At 48.7% G+C, this 22,638-nt stretch overlaps 2 protein-coding genes across 5 annotated transcripts in view; both read right to left on the bottom strand.

The window, feature by feature from the left end:
* Positions 1–10,873, bottom strand: part of LOC142499113 (methanethiol oxidase-like) — a 36,922-nt gene extending 26,049 nt beyond the window's left edge. Inside the window, exons 1-3 of the mRNA XM_075608019.1 lie at positions 10,753–10,873; positions 2,691–2,744; positions 553–665 (exon numbers count right to left, since the gene is read on the bottom strand). Of these exons, the coding sequence (XP_075464134.1) occupies positions 553–665; positions 2,691–2,744; positions 10,753–10,756 (171 nt within the window). The 5' untranslated portion in view covers positions 10,757–10,873. The remainder of the gene's footprint in view (positions 1–552; positions 666–2,690; positions 2,745–10,752) is intronic.
* A 1,254-nt stretch (positions 10,874–12,127) lies between these two features.
* The window catches only part of LOC142499123 (methanethiol oxidase-like), a 52,039-nt gene continuing 41,528 nt past the window's right edge, over positions 12,128–22,638 (bottom strand). For all 4 annotated transcript variants that reach the window (XM_075608053.1, XM_075608054.1, XM_075608056.1 and 1 more), the window contains one exon: positions 12,128–14,687. In XM_075608053.1, coding sequence (XP_075464168.1) covers positions 14,525–14,687 — 163 coding nt within the window. In that variant the 3' untranslated portion in view covers positions 12,128–14,524. The remainder of the gene's footprint in view (positions 14,688–22,638) is intronic.

Genomic DNA, 22,638 nt, shown 5'->3' with positions numbered 1-22,638 from the left:
TTTGAGTTTGATGAGCTTAATCATATCCATTGGCAAATTAACATCAAGTGATTAAGAACAATTACATTTAAAGCCTGACAGTTCTCTATCACTCTTCAGGACTTGGAACAAATTAGGGAGAGAGGTGAGAGGTATCAAGAGTCGAAAAATACATTGTCCACACAAGGTGGAATTTTATACAGTACTCCTCATTACCCATCTCAGGGTTCAATCTGATCACAGCTGCCAGGGGTTCAATACACAAAACAAATAGTAGCGGGGACAAAGGGCACCCCTGTCTGGTACCATTGGGTATACAAACTAGATTGGAAAGAGGACCTGTAAAACTGACTCTAGCTGAGGGAGAATGATACAGTCCATGGACAGCCATACAAAAAAGGTTTCTGTGTTTTTTAATAACTCAGTTGTGTAATATTATATAATATTTACTGCATTTCATCCCCTCCACTCACCCACACCCTTGCACATTTCAAGCTCTACTTCTAGAAACCCCTTTTCCTCCTGGATAAGAAGCCCCCCCGGACGTGGCCCAGCCACTCGCAGGCGGATTACCTTGGAGAATGTTGAAGAGTTAGGGTTCACATCCACAGTGGCCAGGTAATCTGGTTTCTCTATCCCAGTGTTGCGGTAAATACATGGCACGTAAATAATCTCCTCTCTGGGACCTGCGGGGAGAGAGCAGGAGAGAGGCTCATACCCAACATGATCACCAAGCACGTAAATAACTCACTCTTTATAACGGAAAGCTCTGACCTCTGACCCTCCTATGGCTCTGATACCTGTGTGTGCCCATTTGCATAGGGTGAGAACTTTCCTTTGCATTAATTCACCTAGTAACTGGGAGAGACTTACCTTCCCTACAGAGCTAAGCATGCAACCTGAAATGTCGCAGTCATGATAATGTAATGAGATATGTAATTTAATCCATCGGGTGCTTCAGGGGTTAAAAAAGTACAAATTAGGATTAAAAAATGCCATATATGGGTTGTGACCGGTCCAGGCTTGTCATGGGTGGATGCTGTGCTTCAAACCGAACTTAATTGGGGGGAGGCCTGTCATGGATAGCCCATAAAAAGTGACACATAGGGTTTAGGGGGATCATGGACATGGCAGATGCTGGTCTGGTGGCTTCAAAGAAAGCTAAATGTTTGTGAGCGATTGCTGGTACATTCCAGAGGAAGGTGACCCACCGGTTATGCCCTCATTGAAGGAATTAATTAAAAATGAGAATATCATGTGATGTCATCTCCTCTGCATAATAAGTCACAAATCTGTAATCGTGTCACCGAGGGGCACGTTCTGACATCACACGCGGTATGTTTAAGAGATAATAAGGGACAGATATTCCTTTGTTGCTTAAATTTAGGATTAAGACAGTCATGTTCGGTCTCTTTGCGTTCACCGTGAGCGCCTGGATCCATTGATGTGCCTCACGTGTGTGTAAGTATAAGTTAAGGAAAGTTATGAACACATTTAGATATTGAAAAGTTTAGTTAAACGTCATTTAGTAGGAGGTTTTTTTTTACTCTGTCGAAAAACTGTCAATCGCACGGCTGATTTACGACAGGGGCTAGGTTTATGTTGTTCCAATGGGAAAAAAATACTACATAAGAGAGCAAAAGATTATGAAAAATCAGATTTCTACAAAGGTACCAGGAGAGGAGAAAGCCTATAACATTTGGGTAATGTAATGTGTAGGGATGTCTATTTGATGTTTTATTCTATTATTTAAAAAAAACTGTTCTGTATTTTATTGTAATTGAATGTGCTTGTAATACCTTTTTCTGTAATCCAAGCACTGTATTTTTAAATGTATTAAAACATTTAATAAGTAATGCTTTGGCCTCTGAATGAACTGTTGCACGCTCTGGAGAGAATATTTACCTTTTCGGACACATTTTGCTACAATTTTTTTTGTGTTTTAAAGTGCATAGTCTTTTCTATAATAAACAGGGACGTGGAACCCTCGCAAATATTAATTTGGCATGTTTTGTTTGCATAACTATCTCAGGTGGTGGAAGTGTATAGATAAGTTGGCTAGAGTAGCCGTGTATAAACCCTGGGTGCATATCTAAGTCACGTGCCCACTTGTGTGCTGTTCAGGACAGGTGGTATATTGGGACGGATTTAGGGGAGATGTTAACTCATTTGAGGGACCCCTGCGGAGGTGAAGAGTGGGGCAGCTTGCGGGTTGTGTATTAATCCTTGATCCTGTAGATGAGATATTGTCCATTTGAGGAACCGTTGCAGAGGTGAAAAGTGGGAGCACTTGCGAGTGTGAGTTTTAACCCTTGTCCCGTATGCAGGTCGCGTGCTCACAGGGGTGCTGTACGTGACAGTCGCTGTAATCTGCAGAGCGTCACTGATCTGCAGAGCGTCCCTGTAACCTACAGAGCATCATTATTACCTGCAGAGTATTTCCTTTTCATGCAGAGCATTACTTCATACAGCAGAATGTCTCTATAATTTGCATAACATCTCTCTGATTATTTTTCTAGCAGTGAATCTTAACCAGTTTGCCGATACTCCGGCTCCCTGACATTTCACCTCTAATCATATAGATAAATAATACATAAAGATAAATCTCATCTCCAGCCCCTGTCGTTCCCAGCTGGGTGAAGGCCCAAGAATTGGTGGCATTACTCAGGGAGAAGTGGGAGATTTATTGCATCACACACACACACTATTACCTTTCATGGCATCCAGAGGTGTCTTGTATCCAGGACCACATGTTCCACACTTGGCTAAAAATGAGAAGAGACACAAACGTAAGCCCAGAATCTGAGATACACGCATCCCAGGGGCGTCTGCAAAGAATACACCCATTGCAGAGCCCCCAGGGCAGATCCCGGGGTATCCGCAGCGATGCCAGAGCACAGATTACAATGTTTGGTTAAATTGCCCTATGGCTGTAATTCTGATCTTCCAAGTAAAGCTTTACCTGTGTGTGTATGTATGTGTGTGTGTGTGTAATATATATACTTAGAAAGAATTTAATCAAACAAGCACAAGGGGTCAGTACATGTATGTATGCATGTATGTATGTATGCATGCATGCATGTGTATCTATGTTTATGTTTGAGATAGCCATTCATATATTATTATTATTTTGTTATTAAATAACTGTATAAATTGGTATAAGAACAGATCTCACATGAATCATTTTGACAGCAGAGAATGTTCAGTGGCCATTGTTACACAGGAAAGTATTTTCAGTAACAGAAGCGAGGTGTGGCTAGATTTCCGTACAGCTGTCTGGGGTTATCTGGGGAAACGCCAGCAAGGGGCATTGAGGTGCTACAAACAAACGTTGGTAAGATGATGCAATCATATCTGATAATAACTGCAGCAGTCCCTTATATGTACGATAAGGAGGTGTGACATCACGTTACATGGACAGGAGCTGGGGATGGTTCTGGAAGAAACACATGTAAAGCCATGTTCGGTCATAGTGCTGGGACTAGGAGGGCTGACTAAGGACCATGTTCTGTATACTAGACTGACAGATTGGTTAGATAAAATGCAGGTATACACTGCTCTGCACTGACACGATCACAGAAAGCGGTGCAGTGACACAGTGAAACATGCCAGCACCAGGAGGTCCACTTGTTCATTTAATACACCCCTAACCCACAATGATATAAAGAGCCAGGGGCGCACGAAAAGAAACAGGGGTACATTTATTCCCCAAATAAGATCCAATTAATAGAAAAAGGTGCATAATACAGAAAAAAGCTCTACTATGGCTTAACTCAATTTTGCAGGAAGTCTCGTCTTGTACCAAAACTACCTGTAACCCCCCCGCCCATATACACATACCAAAACTACCTGTAATTCCCCTGCCCATATACACATACCATAACTACCTGTAATTCCCCTGCCCATATACACATACCATAACTACCTGTAACCCCCCCGCCCATATACACATACCATAACTACCTGTAATCCCCCTGCCCATATACACATACCATAACTACCTGTAATCCCCCCGCCCATGTACACATACCATAACTACCTGTAATCCCCCTGCCCATATACACATACCAAAACTACCTGTAATTCTCCTGCCCATATACATACCAAAACTACCTGTAACCCCCCTGCCCATATATACATACCAAAACTACCTGTAATTCTCCTGCCCATATACACATACCATAACTACCTGTAATTCTCCTGCCCATATACACATACCATAACTATCTGTAGATCCCCTGCCCATATACACATACCATAACTACCTGTAATTCTCCTGCCCATATACACATACCAAAACTACCTGTAATTCCCCTGCCCATACACACATACCATAACTACCTGTAATTCCCCTGCCCATATACACATACCATAACTACCTGTAATTCCCCTGCCCATATGCACATACCAAAACTACCTGTAATTCCCCTGCCCATATACACATACCATAACTACCTGTAATTCCCCTGCCCATATGCACATACCAAAACTACCTGTAATTCCCCTTTCCATATACACATACCATAACTACCTGTAACCCCCCCGCCCATATACACATACCATAACTACCTGTAATTCCCCTGCCCATATACACATACCATAACTACCTGTAATTCTCCTGCCCATATACACATACCAAAACTACCTGTAATTCCCCTGCCCATACACACATACCATAACTACCTGTAATTCCCCTGCCCATATGCACATACCAAAACTACCTGTAATTCCCCTGCCCATATACACATACCATAACTACCTGTAATTCCCCTGCCCATATGCACATACCAAAACTACCTGTAATTCCCCTGCCCATACACACATACCATAACTACCTGTAATCCCCCTGCCCATATACACATACCATAACTACCTGTAATTCTCCTGCCCATATACACATACCATAACTACCTGTAATTCTCCTTCCCATATACACATACCATAACAATCTGTAATTCTCCTGCCTATAGCAGTCTAACAGTCTGTCTGTGCTAGAGCTAATTCCTGGGGATCTCTCTGGCAGCACAGTCTGTCTGGGCTAAAGAACCATGCTGTTTGTGCAGCACACTTTTAAAACTCCTTGATGAGCCAGGTGGAAATTGGCTAATTGACTCTTGCTGAAAGTAACCCGGATCCTTGCTGGACTCATCAGCTACAGACAGGAATTGTGTGTGCACCCTTTGTAAACAGGGGAAAGGCCCTGTCACACATACCCTAGTACTAGGAGTACACCATTATTTAAAATATATCTATTAAAAGCTAATTTTTATCCTCCATCAATTCATCACTTAGGGGAATTGAGTGCACACAACTGGGGTTGCTTTCTCCATTTGTAGTAGACACTCACATACTCCCGAGCAGAAAAAGCATGTTGACCCATCTGGGTCTAAGGTTCGCCGACCGCTAATCTCTACTCCTACAGGCTCCGGCTGTCTGATCCTCCCGTATGGGGGCGTAGTTTCCAGACCGGACGATGTCACTGAAGTTGGCAGTACAAGCGCGTTCTCATACTGATGGTACAGAGGAGAGGGCTGGATTGAAGTATGGACCAAACTACCATGGGATGTCCGCTTCTCTTCTTCTCTGCACCGCTACGAGAAGGCGCTCGTCCTGCCTCCGTTGGTGATGTCATCGATCAGGAAGCGGTTATGCCCCCAAACTCGAGGATCAGAGAGCCAGAGCTTCCGGTCTGCGAACCTTCAGGCACAGAGGGGTCAACATGCGTTTTCTGCTTGGGAGTATGTGATTTTTCTGCGCTACCAGCCATTTTTTACTTTTTAAAGCAATATCTGCACTATGGCCTCTATTTCTCTTTCCTTCATATATATGTAACACCACTTACACCCCCCCCCCCCCCCCAATCACAGATAGGGACCATGTGTGGGGAATCTACACGTATTACCAGGTGTGGTGCAATACCCGTCAGGCTCACAGGAGGCCTGAGCCTCCACTGATGGGAACCTGGGGTGTATCCTGGAACGGTACATACAGCGCCTCCACCTGTGCAGGGATTCTAGTGTGTAGAACAACCCCTGACACAGGAACCACATACAGTAACCACTTACACCAGATTATGGATAAAACAGTTTACTATATGCAACACAATATAACAATAACCATATGACAATAGTATCACCCTGTAACACTGGCCTAGTGCAGGCTGTAACCCCACACCATATCCCTAAGAGTCCCCCACCCAAGTGTGAGACAGCGCTGCCCACTAAGTTGTGAAGAGGGTTGGTGCAATTGGTGTATGATAAAGGTACCTGCCGGGTGTGTCCAGACCCGGGCGCGCAGATGCTGTACATGAATGATGGATCCGAAAGAGTGATCCATGCCTCCGCTATGTAGGGTGGTGTCCCGCCAGACAGTCCCACTATGAAGATAGTCTCTATCTTGAGTGATGGTCTGAGTCCAGACACGATGATCAGGGCCGCACAGCAGGTGAACTGTGTCCCTGAACTCAGCAAATAACTAAAGGGGCAGGGTCCCTACCTAGGGCCTGTCCCTGTAGCAACCACAATCTATGGTATGGCTCAGGGCCTAGAGGGATAACGGGGCTACTGCTCCCTGCACACACCCTTCCCTAACCTGCTCCCAGCTCCAACTGACTTCCTCTTCCCTGCACGCGAAATGTATCCTTTCTTGCAGGGAAATCTGTAAGCCCTATTGGCTGCTGCGGGTCACCTGGGATCCAGCCCCTGGGGCTGCTGGGAGTTGGAGTTCGTTGAGGACCTCTTTGCTATTGGGGCCACGTGCGCCTGCTTCACTGCGCATGCGCGACATTGTAATGGCTTCCGCTACTCATCTGCGCACGGGTGAACTTCTAATGGTGGCCGCGAACTTCTGCGCATGCGCAACCACTAGCGCCATTCCCAATATGGCCGCCGCAACTTCTGGGGCTACACTACGCATGCGCGAGCTCCTGCGCATACAAGATGGCAGCGCCTGGCTGTAGATGCCGCCGGGAGCCCCCGACGACGTGTTCACCCCCGCAGCTCCCCGGCATGGCGCGGGGGTCCCCCCGCTACATATACTACAGAAGCTAACATGAGCAGGTAAACACTGAAGTATTGCACTATATGTTGTGTCACTTTGTATGATGCGCTGGCCTTTCTGTATTTGTTTACAGAAGCCAACATTTCATCCCAGCAACCCTCACACACCCCACATGTGTATGGATCTGGGATGTAAGCCACAGTGTCTATAAGGACAGAGTAGAGTATGGATAATGCGGGGTCTTAGAGGGTAGAACTCGTAGAGATCAGTGTTTACACCGCGCAGCCAATGTTATTGCATTTGCCCTGTAACTGTGAAGCTTTATCACGTTGAAGCTGTAAATATTTTATTAAGATAATATTGTGACTATTCTGTATCTGTGCTATTTGAAAAGGTATTGCACGCGGCTGTATACATCACCCTGTGCACACCGGCCTCAAGTGTTTAAATATTTAACAGTTATCACATGTTCCATATATAAAGAATGTTAGGGACACATTGTATTTGATAAGGGGAGTGTATAGCCCCCTCTTGGATGGCTACTGATTTCTATAAGGGGCTAGTTGCTATATGCGGTTATCTGTGTGGGTACTAAAGGGGAAAAGCTGCACACCACATGACAATAATAATAATAAAAAAAAAAAAAAGGATACCACTACCGGTGCTCCTGGTTCAGGATTCTCTGTGATGATCCAGCTTACAATGGAAAGTATAAGAAACTTATTTTATTTATTGCCAACAAATTGACTGACATTTCGGCCACATTGCCAATCTGCTTTGAGAAAGGCCAATTGTGGCCGAAACGTCAGTCAATTTGTTGGCAATAAATTTATCTTGAAAATTCCGTGGAGCCCTGTTTCTTATACTTTCCGTTATCTGTGTGGACTTACTCCAGTTTCACCCCTCCCCTTTCTACCCAGTGATATATGATGTCACCATCAGGAGTGTGACAGAAGGGGGCACGGGGACCAGCATATTAAAGGTTAAGAGAAAAAGCGCAGGGACATGCAATAGTGTAATAAAGTTAATTCAGGGTAACAAACAATATAAAAACAGGAATGCCCGTACAGGAAATTACATCTTTATTGAATATAACAACAGTTTATAGCTCCAATGCTGGTTCAGGACGCTCCGTTATCCGCTCGTGCGCACGACCGTCTGCGTTGCTGCTGAAAGCAGGGAGGATGAAAACAGATGATCTCGCGCGGAGGAAACAGCGCTTTGGTAAGTTCCCTTCGTGCGTCCCTAGCACGGGTGAAAGCGCTGCGGAATAGGCGGCTTTCTCCCGACGCGATGAGAGAACTCTATTCCTTCCAAGCTGGATCAGCGGAGAACGTGCATCAGCATGGGGATTGTATCCAATCCAACGCAACATCCGAGAGAGAGAGAGACCGCTAAGTCTCAGTACGCTGCGTGACCGAGACGTTCCACAATGCCTTCATGGGGAAAAAATTTCCACAATGTCCTACGCATTTCATGGAGCCAGTCCACTTCGTCATGGCCACGCCCCGCCACCCCGTCGTGAGTGATCTGAAGTCCACAGATCGCTCAGGTGAAGGGCACAAGCGCACCCATGCGCTCTGTCGTACACGCGCGCTCACTGGGGCCATGGCCTTAAATAGCACCAGAGTGCAGTCTAGGTTAGTGTATTTAGATCCACCGTTAACGACATTCAAACCTGGTATATGCTGAGTTATTCTTAGATGTGCTCGCTTCTCTTAAACTACTAGGAGACGTTTATTATCATATTGCTTCAAATAGAACCCATGGATTTGTCCTCCTATAGATTAGGCAACAGAAGGGGTTGTTTCCTAATCTTTATTACATTACATTTACAGTAGGTATATGCAATTTATGGAGTTTAATATTGGATAATCTTTATTCCTTCCGCTTTGTTCCATGTATAAAATTGGCATTATCATGTATATGAAAAGTAGACTCTGAATATCTCTGTTCTCCTATTTACAATCATTTATATACCAGTTAGCTGATTAAGTATCAACTCTGAAGCTGTATGTAATCCACTGGAAGAGGCAGCTACAATGATCTTTTCCTATGAGCTTAGAACTCTCTGTGGTATTTTATATAACTGATATTTACCCACTTAGGCTGGTGCTGCAGACCGTGCAGACGAAAGAACAGACTGCCTTAGGCCTCGTTCAGGGTGCCAGAGGCAGGAGTTGGAGGGAGGGCGGCAGTTTGCTGGGCGATGTGTGTTCATCCCCAGCAGACTGTTTCAGGAGTTGAGGAGGGGGCGGGGCTACACATGGCAGCTTAGGGATCCAAGTTGCAGTCTTGAAATCATTCTCAAGAATGATTTCATTGGCTGCCGAGGTCCCAGTGACGCTGCTGCAGCTTCAAAAATCGATTTTTTTCGTTTATTGAAACTGTAGCCAGCGTCAACTCCGGGCTTCGGAGACAGTGCAGCTGCTACCCTGACAACCAGTATTCAATTTGAATACTTTGTGTCCCACGGCAGCTCGCCCTCCCTCCGAAGCCTGCACCCTGAACGAGGACTTAAGGCAGTGTTAACGTCCATTCGGCGTGCGTGCGAGTGCTGCACAAGCAATCAGTTCAAACTGATTTCTTGATGCGACAGGCCGGTCACGTGAGTGGTTCGCCCAATGAGGGCGAACCAGCTCCATGATGTCACTGGCATGCCCCCCAACGGCCCGTCCACCATGGCCAGGGAAAGCACCCACTTACCTCACAGCTTCCGCACGCTTCCCACGGGCGAAGGCGCCACGGCCTTAGTAGAAATTATTTGAAGTTGGAGCAGGACATATGAGATTTGGGACCTAGGTTCTTTTTGTTATTAGTTCTTGCTACATTTTATTAGCGTAATTTTTTTAAGTTGATACATGTTTGTGGTTATAAATGTATGCGTGTATATGTTGTTCTTTTATGATATAATTGCTCGCACGGGTAAAGTGCGCTGGGACAGTTTGATCACGTGGAGCTGCGCCCTGGACGCGGCCTCTACCCCATTTTGCCAGTCTGGTGCTCCCCCACAGGGACAGCAACGTGGGAGCCCAGGCCTGGCACTGCGCCTTCCTACCCCACAGGGACAGCCACGTGAGGAGCCCAGACCTGGCACTGCGCCTTCCTCCCCCACAGGGACAGCCACGTGGGGAGCCCAGGCCTGGCACTGCCCTTCCTCCCCCACAGGGAGAGCCATGTGGAGAGCCCAGGCCTGGCACTGCGCCTTCCTCCCCCACAGGGAGAGCCACGTGGAGAGCCCAGGGACAGCCACGTGGGGAGCCCAGACCTGGCACTGCGCCTTCCTCCCCCACAGGGACAGCCACGTGGGGAGCCCAGGCCTGGCACTGCGCCTTCCTCCCCCACAGGGACAGCCACGTGGGGAGCCCAGGCCTGGCACTGCGCCTTCCTCCCCCACAGGGACAGCCACGTGGGGAGCCCAGGCCTGGCATTGCGCCTTCCTCCCCCACAGGGACAGCCACGTGGGAGCCCAGCCCCACCGCCGGTGCATGCGGCCCGCGCAGCGCCGGAGGGGAGCAGGAAGCGCCAGCCTCCCCCCCCCCAAACCGCCGGACGCGGGTGTGGTCAGGAGGGTGGGGGGTGGATGTGTGTGCCCTGGAGGAGGTGGTGGAAGCAGGTTTGGCGAGGGGGGTAGGGATTCGGATGTGCCGGGGAGGGGATGCGGATGTGCCGGGGAGGGGATGCGGGGGGATGGGATGCGGGGGGGGGGGGGGGTGGGATGCGGGGGGGGGATGCGTGTGTGCGAGGGGGGGACGCGACCGCAGCACCACATACCCATCTTCACCAGGGGGAATACAGCTCTGTGGCGGGGAGTGAGCCAATCGCTGGCGGGCACTATCAAGAGCCCCTAGCTCCTCCCCCTATCGCGTAACGCCCCTCCTAGCTCCTCCCCTACTACGTCACGCCCCCTCGTGCTGACCGGAAGGAGAGCAGGAGCATGGCGGAGAGGTGGGGCCTGCCCCCTCCTTTCCCTCTCCCCCTCCCCTTCTCTCCCCCCACCCCCTGCCCTCCTCTCTCTCCCCCTACATCCCTGCCCCTCCTCTCTCCCCCCACCCCCTGCCCCTCCTCTCTCCCTACCCCCTGCCCCTCCTCTCTCCCTACCCCCTGCCCCTCCTCTCTCCCCACCTCCTGCCCCTCCTCTCTCCCCACCCACTGCCCCTCCTCTCTCCCCACCCCCTGCCCATCCTCTCTCCCCAACCCCCTGCCCCTCCTCTCCCCATTCCCCACACCCCTCCCTCCTCCCACCCCTCCCTCTTCCTCCTCTCCGCCCCTGCCCCTCTCCCCCCTGCCCCTCCCTCTATGTAACAGGGATGTGTCTTACCTTTATATGTTCTGTACCTTGTACCCGTGTCTTCTTTATTCCTATGAGATGTACTTTCTGTATTCCCCGGACATGCAGAGCAGATATTCCCTTATTCCGCCTGCTTGTCCGGGAAAACGGCCTCACAAAATGAGCAGGTCCGCCAATTCCTGTGTCGGATTGTGTTATACTTTATCCAGTAATCCAGAGGGCTCTTTCTGGGTTCTTTTATTCTTCCCAATATATATATATATATATCTTTATTCAAATTAAATAAGCTTTATTGGCATGAGGAAGGAACATTTCAGTATTGCCAAAACGTGAATAATGAATCAAATTAATTGTCCCGCTCTCGCAGGATTGCAGTTAGATCCTCCCTCGCCCTGTGGCACAGATATACACGGAACGGATTTAAACCGGTTGTGGCACTTTTCTTGTAGAACACCTTGTGCTGAATGTCAGTGGGTGTGAGCTGGCAGGATTTAGTAATAAAACACTTAGAGCTGCCAATCCTGTCTCTGCTTTCAGGGCTAAGAAATGTTCATTCCGAACCGTCCGAAACCCTTTACCTATAAACAAACAACCCTTCACTTAAACCATTATCCTTCATAGTTATACTTATTCCCTTAGAACTGTTTTACTGGGCAGAAGAATTTGCTTCACCTATAAACTTGTATGGAAACATTTTACCAAAGCCAGAAGTGCTATAACCCGGAGGCGGTTACAGTGTATCGGGGCTATGCCCATTATAAGGCTGTACTGGGGATCTGTGCTATAGAACACGGTGTATATACACCTCGAGCTGGGATCGGTTATGGTTAACCCCTTAGCAGCCAGAGGACAACAATGTTGTAATATTCTGAAGTCAATCAATAGCAAATCTTTATTTGATTTAAAAAGCGGCAAGGTAGGCGTTAGGTACAAAAATACAAACAGATTTAAAAACAAATTGAATCATAAATCTAAGTGCAGCCACATGGTGCTGTGTAATAACCCCCGTACTGCCACGAGGGCCAGTGACACGTTGGTGAGTTCCACAAACAATGAATGTCTGAGACTGAAGGTGACACGAGCAGCTGAAGGAGCAGAGCCACTGAGGGTTTGACCACTTCATTTATTTTTCTCATTAACCTTTCACTGACTGTGTGGACTATTGGTGCTCATTTGTAAGCTGCTTTCTTGCAAGCTGTGTTCAGCTTTAACTGTACCATTAGTGGATTCTTGCTACCCTACTATTAGCTGTTTAGCTGTATTTAGCTTACACTATATGTTTACTAGCTATTTTCAGGGGTGTCTGATTTGACCAGGTATAGGGGAAGGGAGGCTTAGGGAAGTACCTCTCGGTCCTTTTGGACCAGGGGGAATGGGCCAGATGAAGAGGTAGTCCCTCGAAACGTCGCCCCCCTAGCATACTTTCCGTTCTCCGTTTTTTTGTGTATATTCCTTGTGTTTCATGTTTTTTCCCCTTTTCCTTTCCCCCCCCCCCCCACCCCTCACTTTGTGACATACCCATTTGTGATACTGGTTTCTGCAAACACATTTGATTTATTTCTGGTTCATTTTATTATTAAATGTTTATTCTGCATTACAACTGTTTTCATCATTTAGCTATTAGACAGTGAGTGCTGGTACTTACGTAGATTTGTTAGTACTATACAGGGGAATAAGGGTCCCCTTTTGTTCCGTGCACCCTGCAATTGCATATATTTAACACCATCAGAGTGCTGTCTATCGTCCCCTTTTACCCTGACAGGAATGTTTATTTCAGAAGCTGCGAGGCGAGAACAATACAATCAGATGGAAGAACACGGAACAGTTCTGATTAGCGGCCCGCAGGGGCTGATATTCTCAGCTGTGCAGTGTAATTAGGCTGCCGCTGAGCTAATGATCCTGCAGTAGGGTATCACCAAAATCATTACAATGCATTCATGTGCGAATAAACAACTCAAATTGTGTCATTATTTCCCCCTTTCAATAGCGTCACTCCCAGGCCGACAATGTGCGTCGGAAACCTGGTGTACAAGATTCTTACATCTGACACCGTCCCAAAGAGATAATGGTGCAGTGCGTTCTAACCAACTTTTTTGCGTCGATGCGGCTGCCGAAAGTGTAATAATTACATTTCAAAACAACAACATTTGAGTTGTAAGTAGAAAGGAACACAAGTCACAATTAAAACCTAATTCTATGGTTAAAAGGGAAACAAATGATTTGAAAAGTTCTTTAATATTGTAGGTTTCAGACCTCAGAAAAATGAAGCAGAATAAAGCAGTATCATGTATCCCTCTCATATTTGGCTGTTCTCATTGGCTGACGCTTCCGTGTCTCGGAGCAGGTGATAGGGAATGGAACGCTCTGCTCAGAAGATTCCATCTGACAGCGGACACTGGAACATACACGGCACCTATGCCCAGGCGGAGGAGGTATGTATGAAAGTGCACCTATAAATGTATATGTTTGTCTTGTAATGACGAAGGTTTAGGCTGCGTCCCCTGTGCCGCTGACCGCACTCATGCTTGAGTGGTGACGTCACCAACTCTCAATGAGCATGAGCGTGCGGCTGTCCGGCAACTTTTTTAGTAAGCGCGAATGGGGGGCAGTGGCCGGGGGCGTGGCCGAGCAGTGACTGGCGCTGATTGGCTGAGGAGGTCATGTGACCCTTAAGCCCGCATCATACACAATTTTGTCTGTCTCGACAAGCACCTAGCACCCGCAAGCGCAGGCCGCATGAGTGTGGCCGGACAGATAAAAATTGATTGTGCTGACCGGGCTAAGCAGCAGCTTGGACTCAGCCTTATGATGCAAACAGACAGAAAGTCTGGGGAAAGTAACTTACATTAATAGCACATAATCTGCTGACATTGCACACCTGTAACTAAAGCACATACCGGGTCAGACACATTTACAGGCCGGGTTTCGCAGGGACTGGTGTACGTTGAATTATTTGCTGGTTGCTGCACGGCTTTCAGTTATTGCATTATTTTGGGGTTTCCTAATGAAGGAACTATTAATGATCACACAATAAATGTGTTATTGGAAGAGGAAACCATTTACTGTTCGTAACAGGTCTGCATCAATAGCTGGATCCCAGGAGAAATACAATCAGAGGAGACATGCAGCCACCACGAGTGTGGAAAGAGGTGAGAGAGGTGTACAATAGCGGCGGTTCTAGCTAAATTATGGGATGAATTATGGCACGTGGACATTACGTGGTCTGTCATGTGTATTTCTCATTAAACATGGCCCCTAGATCCAGATCTCGGAGGTGCAGTCTCCCCCTGGGTAGCGTAACTCATGAGCCAGGACGGGACCGTCCGGCTCCTTCCCGAAATCCACCAGGAAGTTTGGGTTGACCTTCAGGCCGCCACTCTCTGTATCCACGTCAATCTGCATCATGACTGAGCCCTCCCTGAGAGAGAGGAGAGAAGTGACATGTTGTATGTACTATACAGGGACAGGGCAACAGGACAGAAAGGTGACACATTGTATGTACTATACAGGGATAGGAGAGAAAGTGACCCAGTGTATCCATTTTAAGTGTGCACACCTGAAACAACCTACCAGAGACTCTCACAGCCGCCACCAGGCTAAGTTCTTTCAAGACTTCAGCTGTCTCACATTTTACCCTTGTCTGTAACTGTTACATGCGCCCATACCATAACATAAATTGTCTCTATAAGGCCTGGGACATAGTACAGCAGGCCGTGCTGAGCTGCACTGAGCAGATGCACTTACCCCCTGCATCTGTCATCAGCGCAGCTTTAACAGCCGCTTCCGCACGCGTGCGGAGGCTCAGATATTTTGAGGAGACAGGCTTGCATGAATTTCGGCGCTGATGGGAGCGGAGGAGCGTTCACGTGACCAAAAAAAAAATACAATGGGAGCGAGGGACTAGCCCCGCCTCCCGCTACGCCTCCGCTCCGCCTTCGCCCCGCCCCCAAAGCGTGCTCACTGCCTTGCCTGCCAGGACGCAAAAAAGCTCCTGTTTGAGCAGGCGAGGCAGAGCAGGAGCGCAGATCAGCGCGGCCTGAGGCACCATGCCCGAGGACTAAGGCTAAGTCCCCGCTGGCGCTGAGCTCACTCATACTTGGAGAGCGCTCCAAGCATGAGCGCCGGGTGTCCTCCGATTTATGCAAGTGCAAAGGGGGGCGGCATTGCAGACCAGCTGAGCGCACGGGGAAGTATAGTTTTTTGTTTTGGTAAGCGCCGATCGCGGGTGAGCGTGTGTGCCCGCGCACAAGCACCGCGCGCACCACGTGAGCGGGGACTTACATATATCTATATATGCAAGTCCCCGCCGCATGCGCCACCCGCTCAGCGCTAGCGGGGACTTAGCTTTAATGTCAATGCAATGTCTTTAAATAAATATCTATATCTCTATATATCTAAGGATGTCTGCAACCCATTATGCTGTCACCAGTATTATGTCATGTGCCAGATATATAGCCTATCAATTACAACACCCAGTGGCTGACTTGCCACACAGACAAACAATCTGAAATACATGGGACAGGAGCGAGTGCAAAGAGAGGAGAGACAGCAAGGTGAGCAGGAGGAGGAAACAGACAGCAAGCAGATGAGGAGACAGATGATATGAGTAGGAGAGGAGGGAGTGTAGGTTGCACATAGAGGAGCAGACACTGTAAGGCAGGGAGTGCAAAGAGAAGCAGGGCATGATGGAGTAGGGAGTAAAGTGGGGAAGAGGGGACAAGAGACAGCAAAGCATCATCCGGAGGGGTGAAAACAAAGAGTGATGTTTCATTAATAAACTTTAAGATCTGCTAGATTGGTGTATGTTACGCCAGGTACAGCTAATATAATGTTATGTATAATATAATGTATAACTGCTGTTCATTTAATGTAACCCTATATTATAACTCTGTGCCCAGAACAATAGTGTGTGTGAAGCGGGGAGTGCAAGAGAAAGAGGTGGGTCTCACAAGGCCACCGACATGGGGGGTGCCCCCGATGGAAATTCTACTCCTGAGACCAGAGAAACATGTCAGTGGCCATGATTATTCTATACACTAACACAGGGGTGCACAAAGTTTTTTTACATGCGGCCCCCCGTCTCCTCTACCCTCCGGCGTCAAATGACATTGCAGGGTAATGTTATGTCAAGTTGCCATGGCAACGTGATGTCACATGACCTTGCAGTGTCATTTGGTGCTGGGTTGCCATGGAGATGCGTCGCTAGAAAGGAAGGTAAGTAAAAGTTACAGAGGCCTCACGCGATCCCCGGCATTGATTTTAAATACCTTGGGTGAGAGCGTGGGCCCTCGGTAACCGGCGTGCCCCCCCCAGAAAATCTTGCGCCCCCCATTTTGCGCACCCCTGCTCTAACAAACACACAGGGTTATTATTATTATATTATACACTGACACACAGGGTTATTATTATTATTATTATTATTATTATTATATTATACACTGACACAGGGTTATTATTATTATTAATATTATATTATACACAGACACGCAGGGTTATTATTATTATATTATACACAGGGTTATTATTATTATTATTATTATATTATACACTGACACACAGGGTTATTATTATTATTTTATACACTGACACAGGGTTATTATTATATTATACACAGACACCCAGGGTTATTATTATATTATACACTGACACACAGGGTTATTATTATTATTATTATTATATTATACACTAACACACATGGTTATTATTATTATATTATACATTGAAACAGGGTTATTATTATTTTTTTTATTATATTATACACTAACATACGGGGTTATTATTATTATTGTATACACAGATCCACAAGGTTGTTATTATTATTATTATATTATAATATACACTGACACACAGGGTTATTATTATTATTATATTATACACTGACACACAGGGTTTTTATTATATTATACACTGACACACAGGGTTATTATTATATTATACACTGACACACAGGGTTGTTATTATTATTATTATTATATTATACACTGACACACAGGGTTATTATTATTATTATTATTATTATTATTATTATATTATACACTGACACACAGGGTTGTTATTATTATTATTATTATTATTATTATTATATTATACACTATCACACATGGTTATTATTATATTATACACAGTGATACACAGGGTTATTATTATTATTATATTATACACAGACACACAGGGTTATTATTATTATATTATACAGACACAGGGCTATTATTATTATTATTATATTACACACTGACACACAGGGTTATTATTATTATTATACTAGCTGAGAGACCCGGCGTTGCCCGGGATGTAAATGCGTAATAGGTAGTATTATTTATAAATCGTGGAACAATAGGTGACTATTTGTTGGAAAGGTTGGATAATAATGTTGAAAAGAAAGATGGAAGAAAATGTAATACGATGTTGTATAAAAATGGTTTATTGTAAACACACCACAGTACAATGTATATTTTGGTGACATAAGTGATGTGAAAATGTGAGGCGTGTGTCCTGCTAGGGTGTGAGCGTGTGTGAGGCGGCGGGTGGGTGTTCAGTATGGGTGGCGCGTGGGTAGTGAGTGCTGGCTGTGGATCGGGGTCCTGCTAGGGTGTGAGGCGGCGGGTGTGTGGCGAGTGCAGGTGACAGCTGGTCAGTGATATTGTTGCGTAGGGGCAGGATGCGGCAGGTGTGTGTCGAGTGTGTGGGGTGGGTGAGAGGCGGCGGGTGTGTGTCAAGTGTGGCGGGTGTCTGTTGAGTGCGTGCGGCGGCTGTGTGGCGCAGGGGTGTGAGCGGTGGGCGGGTAAAAGGCAGAAGTGCGGGTGGGCGAAAGGCAGAGGCGGGAGGGCGGACAAAAGGCGTTGAAGGAGGGGAGGTGAGGTCGGAGGGGTGGTGGGGGGTGGTGAAGGGAGGCGGAGGGGAGGTCGGAGGGGAGGTGAGGATGGGTGGTGAGGGGGGGGTGGTGGGGGATGGTGAGGGGAGGTGAAGGGGGGGTGGATGGGAGGTGAAGGGGGGGCGGAGGGGAGGTGAAGGGGGTTGCCGGGAGGTGAAGGGAGGGGGGGGGGGTGACAGGAGGTGAAGGGAGCGGGGGGGTGACAGGAGGTGAAGGGGGGGGTGACAGGAGGCGAAGGGGGGGGGTGACAGGAGGTGAAGGGAGGAAGGGGAGGTGGAGGAGGGGAAGGGGGAAGAGGGAGGTGGGGAAGGGGAGAGGTGGGGAAGGGGAGAGGTGGGGGAGGAGGGGAAGGGGGGAGGAGAAGGGGGGAGGGTGGAGGAGAAGGGGGAAGGTGGGAGGGGGGGAGGTGGGGGAAAGGGGGGAGGTGGGGGAAAGGGTGAAGGGGGGGAGGGGGGAGGTAAGGGTGAAGGGGGGAGGGGTGAAGGGGGAAAGGTGGGGGAGGGGGAAAGGTGGGGGAGGGGGAAAGGGGGGAAAGGTGGGGGAGGGGGAAAGGTGGGGGAGGAGGGAAAGGGAAAGGGGGTGGAGGGGGGAATGGGGTGGAGGGGGGAAAGGGGGAGAGGGGGATGGGGAAAGGGGGGAAAGGGGGGAGGTGAAGGAGAGGAAGTGGGGAGGTGAGGAGGGTAAGGGGGGAGGTGAGGAGGGTAAGGGGGGAGGTGGAGGAGGGGAAGGGGGGAGGTGGTGGGAAGGGGGGAGGTGGTGGGAAGGGGGGAGGTGGTGGGAAGGGGGGAAGGGGGGAGGTGGTGGGAAGGGGGGGAGGTGGTGGGAAGGAGGGAAGAGGGGGGAGGTGGTGGGAAGGGGGGAGGAGGTGGTGGGAAGGGGGGGGGAGGTGGTGGGAAGGGGGGGAGGTGGTGGGGAGGTGGGAAGGGGGGGGAGGTGGTGGGGTGGTGGGAAGGGGGGGGAGGTGGTGGGAAGGGGTGGAGGTGGTGGGAAGGGGGGGGAGGTGGGAGGTGGTGGGAGGTTGTAAGGGGGGAGTGAAGGGAAGGTGAAGGGGTGAAGGGGGGGTGGAGGGGGGGTGAAGGTGGGGGTGGAGGGGGCGGTGAAGGTGGGGGTGGAGGGGGGGTGAAGGTGGGGGGTGGAGGGGGGGGTGAAGGTGGGGGTGGAGGGGAGGTGAAGGTGGGTGTGGAGGGGAGGTGAAGCGGGGGTGGAGGGGAGGTGAAGTGGGGGTGGGGGTGGTGAAGCGGGGGTGGAGGGGAGGTGAAGCGGGGGTGGAGGGGGGTGGAAGGGAGGTGAAGGGGGGGGTGGAGGGGAGGTGAAGGGGGGTGGAGGGGAGGTGAAGGGGGGTGGAGGGGAGGTGAAGGGGGGGTGGAGGGGAGGTGAAGGGGGGGGGGGGTGGAGGGGAGGTGAAGGGGGGGGTGGAGGGGAGGTGAAGTGGAGGTGAAGCGGGGGTGGAGGTGAGGTGAAGGGGGGGTGGAGGGGAGGTGAAGCGGGGGTGGAGGGCAGGTGAAGGGGGGTGGAGGGGAGGTGAAGGGGGGTTGGAGGGGAGGTGAAGCGGGGGTGGAGGGGAGGTGAAGGGGGGGTGGAGGGGAGGTGAAGGGGGGTTGGAGGGGAGGTGAAGGGGGGGGTGGAGGGGATGTGAAGGGGGGGTGGAGGGGAGGGGGTGGAGGTGGAGGGGAGGTGAAGGGGGGGGTGGAGGGGAGGTGAAGGGGGGGGGTGGAGGGGAGGTGAAGGGGGTGGGGTGGAGGGGAGGTGAAGGGGGGGGTGGAGGGGAGGTGAAGGGGGGGTGGAGGGGAGGTGAAGGGGGGGTGGAGGGGAGGTGAAGGGGGTGGAGGGGATGTGGAGGGGGGGGGGAGGTGGAGGGTGGGTGGAGGGGAGGTGGAGGAGATGTGGAAGGGAGGGGAAGTGTAGTGACGGGTGGGTGAGGTGAAGGCCGCTCACTCACCCGTCCGGCCGTTCCCTCACCCGTCCGGCCGCTCCCTCACCCGTCCGGCAGCTCCCACGTGGATCTGAGGCGGGAGGCAGCTTGTTGTGGCCGCTCCACCGCTGTGTCCCTGGCGCGCGCTCGCTCACTCCGCTCCCCCGCTGACTGTAGCGGCGCCGGGGGGAGTGGAGGGGAAGTGAGTGAGGGGAGGTGAAGGGGGGTGAGGGGAGGTGAAGGCCGCTCACTCACCCGTCCGGCAGCTCCCTCACCCGTCCGGCAGCTCCCACGTGGAGGGGGGGGGGGGGGGTGAAAGCGCGGGAAACAGGGAGAGGCGGAGCCTCCGGGACCGGTGGGGAAGAGAGCGGGAGATGTGCTGCTAACACTGTGAGCCCCGCTAATGTATGTCACTCCCCCCCCTCCCCGTGTGTGTGTGTCAGTGTGTGTGTGTGTGTGTCAGTGTGTGTGTGTGTGTGTGTGTGTGACAGTGTGTGTGTGTGTGTGTGTGTGTGTCAGTGTGTGTGTGTGTGTGTGTGTGTGTGTGTGTGTGTGTGTGTGTGTGTGTGTGTGTGTGTGTGTGTGTGTGTGTGTGAGACAGTGTGTGACAGTGTGTGACAGTGTGTGACAGTGTGTGTGTGTGTGTGTGTGTGTGTGTGTGTGTGTGTGTGTGTGTGTGTGTGTGTGTGTGTGTGTGTGTGTGTGACAGTGTGTGTGACAGTGTGTGTGTGTGTGTGTGTGTCCCCTTCACTCCGCCTCAGACCAATGAGAGGTGTGCGGGGGCGGGCGGCCCAAGGGAGCAATCTCATTGGCCTGGCCCAAGGTCCAATGAGATTGCCGCTAGGGACACGGGGAGGGGCACAGGGAGACACATACAGACCCGGACACATAGGACACTTTCAGAAATATATAGTAGATTATACACTGGCACACAGGGTTACTATTATTATTATTATATACACTGACATATAATAATGGATCCTGCCCCTTGTCGCCAGAGTTCTACCTGAAGGGGATACTGTAAGAGATCCGCTGCTGGGTTTGGCTGGAACTCATTCTTACAGTGCTTTAGAGCTTCCAGACAAATCCCTCCCTGAACCTGCAATCAGAATCACCTGCTCTTGGTGTTACTCTGCAGCCTGCCTGTTGTTACCTCCTATGCAGCTCTGGTCCCATTGGCTGCCGGTGCTATTTAGCTGCTGCCCTTCCCCCCAGGAAGTTGCTGAACATAATTCTTTCTCCAAGTAACTGTGCTTGCCACAAGCAGCTCTGTTTGTGCTGACTTGGCCTTCTAGTGCCTTGTCCTTTTCTCCTAGTTCCTGGCAAACTTTGCCTTCGCCGCACTGAAGCGGCTACACTGTTACTTAGTGTTTCCTGTGGCGTGTCTGCACTCATGCGTTTCCCGTGGCCTTCCTTCCACCCTGTTCCTGTTCCCCGTTCCTGTACCCACTGCGCTGCAGCAACTACGCTGAAGCGCCTTCACTGAAGTCTTTCCTGTTGCTGAATTTTTGCCTGTGACCTCGGCCTTTGCTCCTGTGCCTCCTGCCTTGACCCCGGCGTGCCTAGGGACTACTATGTCTTCTCCAATCCTGACCCGGCTCCGCACGACTACGGAGTACGCAACCCGGACCCGGCTTCGTGGTCTAAGGTCGGTATTTTCACATCCCCACCTCAGCCCCGCGGTCCGGTCCAGGTTTGTGGTGAGCATAAGTGTTACACACAGGGTTATTCTTCTTATTATTATTATTATCATTATATTATACACAAACACACAGGGTTATTATTATTATTATTATTATTATATTATACACTGACACACAGGGTTATTATTATTATTATTATTATTATTATATTATACACAGACACACGGTTGTTATTATTATTATACTATACACAGACAAAGGGTTATTATTATTATTATTATTATATTTTTCACTGACACACAGGGTTATTATTATTATTATTATTATTATTATATTATACACTGATACACAGGGTTATTATTATTATTATTATTATTATATTATACACAGACACACAGGGTTATTATTATTATTATTATTATATTATACACAGACACACAGGGTTATTATTATTATTATTATTATTATATTATACACAGACACACGGTTATTATTATTATTATTATACACAGACAAAGGGTTATTATTATTATTATATTATTATACACAGACACACAGGGTTATTATTATTATTATACTGACACATAGATTATTATTATTGTTACCGACACACAGGGTTATTATTATTACATTATGCACTGACACACAGGGTTATTATTATTACATTATGCACTGACACACAGGGTTATTATTATTACATTATGCACTGACACACAGGGTTATTATTATTACATTATGCACTGACACACAGGATTATTATTATTACATTATGCACTGACACACAGGGTTATTATTATTACATTATGCACTGACACACAGGGTTATTATTATTACATTATGCACTGACACACAGGGTTATTATTATTACATTATGCACTGACACACAGGGTTATTATTATTACATTATGCACTGACACACAGTGTTATTATTACATTATGCACT

Source organism: Ascaphus truei, chromosome 7 (assembly GCF_040206685.1).
Source record: "Ascaphus truei isolate aAscTru1 chromosome 7, aAscTru1.hap1, whole genome shotgun sequence".
NCBI classification, from domain to species: domain Eukaryota; kingdom Metazoa; phylum Chordata; class Amphibia; order Anura; family Ascaphidae; genus Ascaphus; species Ascaphus truei.
Note: the sequence above shows the minus strand (reverse complement) of the source record. Positions and strands in the feature narration are given on the sequence as shown.